The following is an 11,307-nucleotide window of genomic DNA, read 5'->3' on the forward strand; positions in this document are numbered from 1 at the left end:
TGTTCAGCAGTACCATCATAGAGTGTGCCTTTGTTTCTTTATAACAAACGCTCTCTACACCCTTCTCTCTTTTGGACTAACCTTCGTCTCCTGGTCAAAGACAAAATGATTTTTTTGAAGGAGAAAAGAGCGACTTTTACAAATTCAAATGATCTGTGTGGGAAAGAGCCCAGTGAGATGAAATTCGCGCTGATCGAAGAAGTTCCCAGCAAGTGCAGACCTAAAGAACTCATGGAGCTTGCTTCTAAACGTGGTTAAGTTCATACCTGTGTAACCGAGTGTTGCGTGGTGAGGGGAGTAGAACAGTGACCACAACAGTCCAGCACTCAAACCAGAAAGGCAGGAGCCTGTCAGCAGTTACACAATTCTTTTAATGCCAATAGATCTACAGTCACGGCTGCGTCGCTTGTCTCGCACCTTCTCTGCGGAGTTTTCTCCCCTGTCCTTACGTCTCAGCTCTGCCCTTATATACCTCGCGGGTGTGTCACTTTTCGCGCTCTTTTGCATCAGCGTTGTTTTCGCGCTCTTTTGCAATCGTCCTTTACTTACTGGCATGCATCAGCATTTTCTGCCTAACAAGCGCTGGACAACCGGCCCTCTACACCTGGAACACGTGGATAAAACTAGATACCAGTAAAGGATAAACGTTCTAAGAGAGAGAGAGAGAGAATCTGTATCATATTTTGACTATTACACAATTTGTATTTCTTGACACTAAAGGCTGGTGGTTTCTGAGTTTGCCTTCGAGGTAAAAATTCGACGATCGGGCTCATGAGCCTATGAGCTTACATACCAAGTATGTGACTTTATACTGAGAAGGTTAAAAGAGTTAGTGGTGCGGTGAACCCTTTACACCTCTACTTTTTTTTTTACTGTGTGGAATCATTAATCTTTCTGAATTATCAGGGGACAAAGGGTATTTTCCGCACAGTTAACCACTTACATTCTGTTTGTCTATACTTAAGTAGAACTTATCTCGATCAGACAGCCAAGCATCTTCAGAGAGTGTCGCCTTAGAGGACAATTAACCAGAACAGAAACATATTCTTTAAAGTTTCTTGGACACAAGAAGCTGATCATTATGAAGGAGACAAGTCAAGAACTGCTCTGTATGTTCTTTATAGGTCCCTTACGACAAGCCCCAAACATATATTTTTGGGTCTCTGTTAGTGTTAAACATAATGAAGAAATAAAAGACGACAAAATTAACAGGTAGAGGAGAGAAAGAACAAGCAGGAGGATAAACGAGGGAATCAAGGATGGGAGTAGATAAGGAGGAGTACAACAGAAGATAGGAAAAACGTCACCAAGGAAACAGTGTCAACTGACCCTCTTCCCGTATGGAGATTTTAGTCATGTACAGGTTCTCATCCTCTAGGAGTAAAGGTTTCTTGTCCTGTAGGCCCGGCACATCGTAGTAAATGAATAAATCGCTGAGGTGTTCAGCTGTCAACACCTCCACGTCTGTGGCCTGGGGGATGACGAGGTCCCTGAGTGCAGCGCGGTCACCAGGCACGCTTCTCAAGACTGTCAGCAATAAGGGTCATTTAAGTATTTATCCTTATTTTTTAAACAAATCCGAGTACAAATGTAAATATATTTTTGTGCATTCTCTTAGCAGGCATTCTTTTTTGTGTGCTTTTTTTCTCCATCTCTCTTTTTTCTTCCCAATCCTTCTCTCTAAGTCTTTTCCCTGTTCTCGTTTCCTCCTCTTCCTCACCCATTTTCTCCACCTTTCTCCATTGTAAATGAGTGAGTAATGCCTACTTACCGACGATAAAGTGTTGGGCTCCTAACACCTTCAAAGGACGAAAGAGAGAAAAACAGTTAATACAGATGGGAATTTCTTTTTAAGATCACTCGACATCGTTTAAGTAAGTCTCAGTCTCTAAAAATAAGCCTAATCTTACAATGTATATAACACATAGGATTGGTTGGTCTCAATTAAAAATGATTCTATTAGCTATTATATTAGCTATACTGACAATTAACCATCTAGTTTCAATTTCCTTCAGTCAGACCGACAGTCACATATAGCCTTTCAGACTGATGCGAGAAAATGGCATCTCCTTACAGATGCGATGTCATGAGACAATTTTTTTGAATGAGAAGTTTTCTCATTTTCTTACATCGCCTTGTTACATTCAGGGCTTCTGCTAAGGCTAAATTCTTTGGGGTCCCAGGGACCCCTTCTTCAGATTTTAAGGGGTCCCTGTTCTTCGCCCAATTTTGAATGGGACCCCATTGACGAAAACTGAAGGGGTCTTCCGAACTTTTAATGCGTACTGTACGCAATTTTTTGCGTAAGCAGAAGCCCTGTTACATTTTTATATATATTTTTTTCTACCATTAATTTTTCCCTTTCGCTCCTTTTTTTTTCATATAGTGCTTTTCTTTAATGGGTAGTGTAACGTCCATAACATAAATCAATTTCATTCCGGTCTATTACAAAATCAGTCAAACAAGGAAAAATTTACATTTCCAATAGCAATCGTGACCAGAGTACATGTTTTGCTCTATGTTAAGATCACAGGGTGAAGTCGTGTGTGATGGGCTGGAGTATGACGTCATAAAATATGACGTCATATTTTATGACGACAAAAAGGTGACGACAAACGGAGGACGTTAGGACAAAGACGAGACGACGAACAACGGCGATGAGTGAGGGAGCATCGGCGTGTGGCGCAGCCGTGGCGATTGTTTTAGCCGTGCAGAAAAGAGTTTGCACCTGAATACAAGACCTGCTTGTATTGTTACTGACGGACGGTTGTCGTGGTTAGAAAGATACCGTCACCCATTGGCCACATTTGGCGCTGCGAGCAGGATATTTTGTCCAATGGCTGAAGAGGGAGACAGCCCAGTAGAGGCTTTACGAACATATCAGTTGTTTCGCCTCCAAAAGTTTGCCGGCGGACCCACACCGAATGTGGAGGAGTTCCAAAAGAGAAGTTTTCGTGGGCCTCACCATGAACCGATGACGCCGAACGCAGCGTGCGGGTATATCCTGAGCGCGTTGGAGGGACCGGCCAGACGGCGAGTATTGATGCTACGCATGACGCTATCGACAACACCCAAAAAGATCTTGGATGTGTTGGTCGAGGCGTACGGCGAACGGAAAGATGTCATCGATGTAATCGCCAGTTTTTATAACCGCCGACAGCGGCGTGAAGAATCCGTTGATGAGTATGCCACGACGCTTCGCAATTTGCAGGCAAAAGCAAACAGCCTGCAGAGCGGCGCTATTTCAAATATCCATCTGGCGGCCCAGTTGGTGAAGGGGCTGAAGAATTGCCATGTTCGACGGGAAACGTCCAGACACCTGGCTGACAATGAGTTCTCCTCATTTGCCGACCTACTGAAGACGGCAAAGCGGGTAGAGAGAGAGGAGGAGGGCAATGAAGACAGGGAGGACGAGATAGATCGCCTGACTGCACGAGTCAGGCAGCTGGAAATGGAAACGGCCTCCCAGCCTCATAGGATCCAACAAAGTAATATCCTCTCCACCCGCACCGCACGACCGGCGGCACTTGTGTGCTATTGGTGCGAACGAGAGGGGCACCGGGAGGCTGATTGTCAGCACAAACAGAGATACCTGCGACGACAGAGGCGAGACAACGAGATGGTCAAAGATTCAGCCCTATCACAAACGCTTTACAGGCGAGGAGGAGGGCGGCGCGGCGTCCAAGCGGCAGCGATTAACAACATTCGGAGGACAGCAGCCCAACGGTCAGGAAAACTGACTGTCCCGTCGTCTGTAACAGGATGACGGGGAAAGGAGGTGTAGCAGGACTGACTGGAAAGTGTCCGACGGTGAGGCGGAAATTCAAGAATTCGAGTACTGGCGCTGCTCGACACCGGCAGTGAGGTGACGACAGTCATGATGAAATGGGCCCGAGGCATATACAGAATTTACAATTAAATCATCTCCCATCACCTTGAGAGGGACCGGCGGAGCGGAAGTGCCATATTCAGGAGTAGCGCTGGTGGACATTAAAGTTTTTTTGACGCAGTGTTGAAAGACTTCCTATCCTAATTGTCAATGATCCTGTCGATGCGGGCACAAGAGAGCGCAGGAGGCGTGTACCACTTCTACTAGGGATGAACGTCTTGATCGGATACCTGACGCACCGCAGATGTGCCGCATGCAGTACAGGTAGCAGTGCGTGAGGCTCACCTTGAGAGGACAGTGTCAACAAAAGGACTGGCTAGGGCCGCTGTCAACACGTATGTTCCTGCATTTTCAATGGTCACAATTAAAGTGACGAGCGTGCGTACCATCGCCCTCTGCTCGCCGCCCCCGTAGCACAACATTACAGGGGGGCTGGTGCTAGTCCCACCTCACAGGAGCACATCACAGCCAGCCGCTATGTGCGTCTGGCAAACCTGACCAGCAGCAGCGTTTACGTTGCCGGCGCGTACTGTCGTCGCAACTTTACAAGTTGTGGACAATGTTGTTTGCCAACAAGGTGTCACGGTGGATGTCGGTGTGAACGAGTTTAATCATCTGTAATCAGTCCAGCAGCTCCCCTAAGGTTAAGGTCACTGACACACCTGTCGTCACGTGTCCAGACTTTGATGGCACGTCAGTCAGCATCAGCGACTTGCAGGCGCTGTTGAACAAGCATGTGTCTGGTTTTGCTAGGGACTCGACGGACCTCGGATCACGGACGCTGTCTTCCATCGTCTGCGTACCACGGACGAGGTGCCGGTAGCGTTGCCCTACCGTCGTATCGCTCCGCACCAGCTAAAGGAAGTGCAAGATCATATAAAAGACTTGCTAGACCAGAAGGTGATTGTGGAGAGCCACAGTGCATACGCTGCACCATCGTCATTGTGCGGAAGAAGGACGGCAGTGTGCGCCTATGTGTAGACTACAGACGGCTCATGAAAAGACAGTCAAAGATGCCTACCTCTACCACGCATCCAGGAGTCTTTGACGCGCTGGTGGGGGCTCAGTACTTTTCAACACTTGACCTTGCCAGCGCTACCACCAGATAGCGATGCACCCAGATGACAGACACAAAACCGCGTTCGTGACACCCATGGGGACTATTTGAGTATACCAGGATGCCAATGGGCCTAACATCCGCACCAGCCACTTTCCAGAGGTTAATGCAGACGACAATGTCGGACTTTTTGTTTTCATTCCTTCTTGTGTACTTAGACGATCTCTTGATATACTCCAAGACGTTCGATGAACATTTAGCACATCTTGATCGGCTCTTGGACGCATCGTGGAGACGGGATTAAAACTGCGGCTGGATAAGTGCCAATTCCTCGGCGAGAGGTGACCTACTTAGGCCATACCATTTCCGCTGAAGGTGTCAGTTGTGAACTGGAAAAGTAGAGGTAGTACAGAAGTGGCCGGTGCCCAAAACTGTCTCGGAGTTACGCAGTTTCTGGGATTTGCCAGCTATTACGGGATTTATCAAGGGGTTCGCCAAGATAGCTGGCGCATTACATGACCTGGTGACGCAAGCCACGCAAGAAGAAAAAGAGACAGAATGATATCACAGCGAATGGCAGTGTGTCCACCAGGCTGCGTTCGACACCCTTAAGTCGGTGTTGTCAGGTGCACCAGTGCTAGGGTACGCTGATTTCATACAGCCTTTCATTGTAGAGACCGATGCCAGCAACGAGGGCTCGGTGCCATTCTGTCACAGGTGCAGGAGGGCAGAAAGCGGGTTATTTCCTATTGCCAGCCGACGTCTGCGCCCACAGAGCGAAAATGACAGCAATTACAGCAGCATGAAGCTGGAATTTCTTGCGATGAAGTGGGCGGTGACTGACAAGTTCAGACACTACCTGCTAGGCGCACAGTCGTCGTGTACACGACAACAACGCGCTTGTCCATTACAAACTGCAAAGCTGGGAGCAGTGGAACAGAGATGGGCATCGCAACTGGCACAGTTTGACATGACTGTTGTATATCGACCAGGCAGTCAGAATCCTGCAGATGGATTATCTAGACTTCCAATATGTGATGATGCACATTCCGATGTGGACCTCTCTCACTCTAACGCACTTCCATCCAGTAGAGATTTCTGAATCGTGTGAGCTGTGGTGTGCACAGCAGCCATGTGATGTGCACGCATATCACCAGTCCATGGATGACGACATTATACCATCTACTGGAGTGTTTCCACAGCTTTCAACCGCCACATTGAGGACATTGCAAGCTGAGGATAGTATCCTCAGGGCTATCATTAATGCCTGGCCAAAGAGACCCCGCTGTCACAGGAACACGAAGCACGCGTACTAAGAAACAGCTCAAGACTGTTTTGTCAGAACGAGCTGCTGTTTCGAAGAGTGAGTGACACTACACTTGGAGAAGGTCGAACAACTGTGCTCCCCCAGTGCTCTAAGACCCAATATTCTCTCATTAGTAACATGACCGCATGGGCACCAAGGATTTGACCGGACTATTTCACTGTTAAAAGCCAGAGTATACTGGCCGGGGATGTACTGTGATGTTAAAAACTACATAGACAATTGTGACAGGTGTGTGTTAAACCGTCGACAATGTGCACACAACACCTTCAGGAGGACATCTGCTTGCTGATTACCCACTTGCAGTGCTGGCCATTGACTTTACAAAGTTAGAAATGTCAAGTGATGGCAGGGACAATGTACTAATAATGACTGATGTGTTTACAAAATTCACGCAGGCCATTCCACAAGGGATCAGCAAGCCGATACTGTCGCAAAGGTGTTGGTGCAAGAATGGTTCCAAAGGTTTGGTGTCCCTCAGCGACTCCATAGTGACCAGGGCGGGACTTTGAGGGCAAAGTGGTGCAAGCATTGTGCCAGCTCTATGACATCAAGAAGTCCCGCACGACGCCATACCATCCCCAAGGAAATGGTCAGTGTGAGCGATTCAATAGATCCATGCACGACCTTCTTAGAACGCTACCTGTTGAACACAAGCGGGTGGCCAGAATACCTGCCGGAATTACTTCAGGCCTACAACAGCACCCACATGCGTCAACAGGTTCGCACCATATTTCTTATTGTTTGGCAGGGAGCCATGCCTTCCGGTTGACTATTTTCTGGGTCGACAAAGCCCTTCTGCGTGAGCACAAGCGACTGGGTGCGACAACATCGTCTTCGGCTGCAGGAGGCCTTTTACAAGGCTCTGCGTAATACAAGGATGCGGCACGGAACCGTGAGCGGCACACAGACAAGCGGGCGAGAGACCAACCTGCACGTCGGGCAGTACGTATATATTATCAACAGTCACCGGCCGCAATAAAATGCAAGACATCTGGAAGCCAGACTTGCACGTGATCACCAACCGCCATTTGGGGAGAGAGTGCGGTATCACAGTCAGACCCTCGCTGGGGGGTCCGCACTTACTTTAAATAGAAGCGATATTAAAGCAGCGAGGCCACTCTACAGCTAGAGGATATTCAACTGCCGGAAGCGCCATACGCTCCGGAGGAAGACAGTGACGAAGAAACGCCATTTTGGTATGATGTTTCTACACCCCCAGCAAACCAGAACTCTTGTGACAGAACCTGTAGTGTCTCAGCCACGCAGATCTCAGAGACTTGCCGCGAGACAAGCAAGAGACACATAATGTGCAAGGAACTATTTCGTGTGACGCTATTCAGAGACCCATATGAATACGAGGGACATATTTAGCTCGCGTAATGATTGACTCTATAGATAACGAGCAATATGTTGTATCATTGATTAGTTTGTTATCTGTTATTTTATTCATATCCTTTCGCTTTGCCACGGCTGTGCCTACGAAATGTTAATTCTGACTGGACAATTACACACAGGACAGCTGGACGGAATGCCCATGTAGTAGTTATTCAGGGAGCAGAATAATCAGTCGGTTAGATTTAGCTATTAGGCGAAGTACAGATGTTTGTTCTACAAGACAACTCTGTACTCTGTTAGGTAAATAGTACCAGCTGCTGGTATGACTAGGCGTTGCTTGCGGCAGCAACAGATCTTCTTTCGAGGTTTTCGAGGTTTAAATATTGGAGCCCCCCCCCCCCCAAGGCCAGCATAATTAGGTGAACTTGTATTTCAGCCCTGGTCTTGCTAGCTAAAGCTCATCAGCGAGGACGCTGTTGGAGAAAGAGTCGGCGGGGATGTGATGGGCTGGAGTATGACGTCATAAAATATGACGTCATATTTTATGACGACAAAAAGGTGACGACAAACGGAGGACGTTAGGACAAAGACGAGACGACGAACAACGGCGATGAGTGAGGGAGCATCGGCGTGTGGCGCAGCCGTGGCGATTGTTTTAGCCGTGCAGTAAAAGAGTTGCACCTGAATACAAGACCTGCTTGTATTTTTACTGACGGACGGTTGTCGTGGTTAGAAAGATACCTCACCACTTGGCCACACGTGCATCAAGGATTCTAACGGTGTTGGACTGAAGACAATGCGTTACTGTACCTTGAATTTGTAGGTCACGGGATATCCTTCAAAAGCTTTGTTAACATCATCGCTAGTGAGTTGTGTACCCTTGATATCAAACACGAAGTACACGGCTTCCTTGGGGGCGTCCATGATGAAGTCAAGTACAAGCGCTTCCTCTTCCGGCATCGCTGTAGAGTTGGCAGACAACTCTGCTCTGACACACGTCATCACCAGTGCAGCCATAGCCAGCTACACAGATGAATAGACAGCCATGGTGAAATCTGAAATACCTGGCACAAAATTGCATTCCTAATTAGTTTCAATAGTAAAATATAAAAATAGTGTAAGATGCTTTTTAACTAATTATATTGTTTTTTATAAATTTTTTCTATTTATTTTTAAAAGCTCTGTACTACTACTACTACTACTGGAATATTACAGCACCTTATTCCCGTCCAACAGAACAAGGCGATGTGTACAAGTCAACCGTCACGCATACCTGACATGATCATATACAACACGTAGGACTTTTTCGGAAGAACTCATTACACAACTATTTCAACACCTAAATGAATATATACTTTGTACTTAAACTTAACATGCCTAAACCTGTTTATAGATTCATTTGTTTTCTCTACTATAATGGTGCTGTTGGTGATGTACATTTGTCTCTCAGCACCTGCCGGCCACGAGTCAGTCAGTCCCTTGACTGGTACTTTTCGTGTTGGGAAAAACGTGAAAAGACTATAGCTTACAAGGCCCGCCACTCACGCCTGTTTTGGGCAATAGTCAGGAAGTCCTGCACAGGACGAACAGTCCAGTCTTTGACCTCTGGCCACCGTGGCATCGACCCCCACCTCCTTCAAGGTAAGAAAAAATTACAACAAAATCTTACATCCCATTTCGTGTTTCTGATATTGTCAGACACCAAGCAGCTGCAAAAAAGGGAAGGCCAAAGAAAAATCTGTTCACGGTATCTGCCTGAGCAGACGAGAAAGAGCAGCAACAGCCACAAGAACAAGGACTAGCGGGTCTCACCCTGCTAGGGCTTGGGTGAAGTAGCCACGGATGCAGTCCACGGATCTGTATGGATCTGTATAGAACACCTGTATTTGTGTTGAATTTATGTTGAACAGACGTTAGAAAAAAATTGTGATGTGATTTCTTCTTCTAATGAGAAAATAAAAATATGTTGACGCAAAAACAACATCGTGTTTTGTTTGTTTGTGTTATCTAATGGCGCTTGTTTTACCACAAATGTAAATGAAGTACATATAGCAGATGCTGCATCTCCCAGATGAGTGTAAAAAATATTTCATTGTCTACAACAGTCTATATCGTCAAATCAAGTCTCTCGAAATAAAAGCATGGCTCATTTGTTCTCTTTGTGATGAAATAATAAACACCAACTGATGTAAACAAAGTTATTCTAATCGAGAGATAAATAAATCAATGAAGCGAATTCTTTCGAAGTTTTTCTCTTCAATATAATTATATATAGAGATATACATGGTAAAGCTGGTGGTTATTGTAATACGGTTACCTGACATGAAAAGGCACAATCGATATGGGAAATTACTCTGTAAGATTTTCTGTTCAATGTATTCTTTTCATAAATCAAAATATTTGGGACGGCTATATAAGAAATGTATTTCTGTTTTCTATTCAATACAAAAATGACACTTAGTATCACGAGTGTTTTAACAGCCATAGCGAAAAGTGATCACTAGTGTAAATTGTATAAAATCATCTCTCATGCCAATATGTTTTTGTGTGTAAGAAAGTTAGCCTGGGGATAAGGTAGATTAAAAGGAGTTGTATGTTTTAAATTTGGCGATTAAGTTTCTTCTGCCACTCTTCGTGAAAACAATTCTTAATTTGAAAACTTTCAAAAACACTTTGACATTTCCAACCCCTTGACTATTGCATACAAAACAAAACCCGTATTTGTAAAAAAAAAAAAATCATGTTATAATGTAACCATGTAGCCTTATTGTCATGGTGTAAACGGTATAAACTTTTCTGCTTAAGCGTTTCTGTGGCAGCTGCAATAGAACAAAGCATCGTACATGTTCATTTATGTTATTCGATAAAGGCCACACTGTCAGTTATTCACTTTTAAAAGATAAAATAATCTTAGGGAATCCTGATATTCATGGGCATTATTTGACAACGGTATCGAGAAAGAACAAAAATAGTCGTAAGGGATCCAGTTTCCATTGTACAATCTACATAAACGCAATTTAGTAGAAATGACTTTGTGCTTACATAAAATATACTAAAGGATATATGAAATGTATACGATATTTAAAATATATCTTTAACCTTTGTGTTCGTCAGAAAACTGCGAATAGTATTTGGTGGAAAGCTGAATAAATAGGAGATTAAACTCTACAACAACAACAACAATCCTCCTCCTCCTCCTCATTATTCAATAAAAACAACAGTATTATAGTTTAGTGATCTTGTAATCAATGATGCATCGATGACAACACCGACATTCCTGAAGGTCTGGAAAAAGAGACGTCTACCCCAGAGAAAGTACAATTAATATAGGGTAGCACACATTTCAGTTTATTTGAAGAGGCTAATTTAGAAGGACCTCAGTTTAGTGATCATTTTTTCAGTTTTCTGGGGGACATCCAGGCTTTCACAATCTACCGTTTGCTGTGTGGTAGTGAAACCTACTGGCAGCTGTGTATCAAAAACAAACATATCCTGTAGGCATATGGCGGAACCAATTATACACAGAATAAGAGGCCATCAGCAACCCGTGTTTACAGACTGAGGGATGTTTGTTTTCAATATTATGCTGTTCAAATTAAACTCCGATACACGCTGATTATATCAGCATCCATGCTGCACAAATTGTTTTGCGCTACATTGATTTAAAATGAAAAAAATGTCATGTGAAGGTGATATTTC

The 11,307-nt window shown here is 44.9% G+C and overlaps 1 protein-coding gene across 1 annotated transcript; it reads right to left on the bottom strand.

The window, feature by feature from the left end:
- Positions 1 to 483: 483 nt before the first annotated feature.
- LOC112554919 lies at positions 484 to 9,218 on the bottom strand. The gene is made up of 5 exons (XM_025222992.1): positions 9,138 to 9,218; positions 8,419 to 8,631; positions 1,772 to 1,799; positions 1,330 to 1,527; positions 484 to 604 (listed from the first exon to the last, which is right to left on the bottom strand). The coding sequence occupies exons 2-5, from the start codon at positions 8,623 to 8,625 to the stop codon at positions 573 to 575; spliced, it is 465 nt and encodes a 154-aa protein (XP_025078777.1). The 5' UTR covers positions 8,626 to 8,631; positions 9,138 to 9,218; the 3' UTR covers positions 484 to 572.
- Between the last annotated feature and the right edge of the window lie 2,089 nt (positions 9,219 to 11,307).

The sequence above is a fragment of the Pomacea canaliculata genome, linkage group LG2 (genome assembly GCF_003073045.1).
Source record: "Pomacea canaliculata isolate SZHN2017 linkage group LG2, ASM307304v1, whole genome shotgun sequence".
In the NCBI taxonomy this organism is placed as follows: domain Eukaryota; kingdom Metazoa; phylum Mollusca; class Gastropoda; order Architaenioglossa; family Ampullariidae; genus Pomacea; species Pomacea canaliculata.

Excerpts from the sequence above, each read along its gene's own strand:
- LOC112554919 (XM_025222992.1), bottom strand. The coding sequence starts at position 8,625 with ATGGCTGCACTGGTGATGACGTGTGTCAGAGCAGAGTTGTCTGCCAAC. Across the intron at positions 1,528-1,771 it reads AGCCCAACACTTTATCGTCG|TCTTGAGAAGCGTGCCTGGT; the intron begins GTAAGTAGGCAT and ends TATTGCTGACAG. Across the intron at positions 605-1,329 it reads AATCTCCATACGGGAAGAGG|GTGTAGAGGGCCGGTTGTCC; the intron begins GTCAGTTGACAC and ends CACGTGTTCCAG.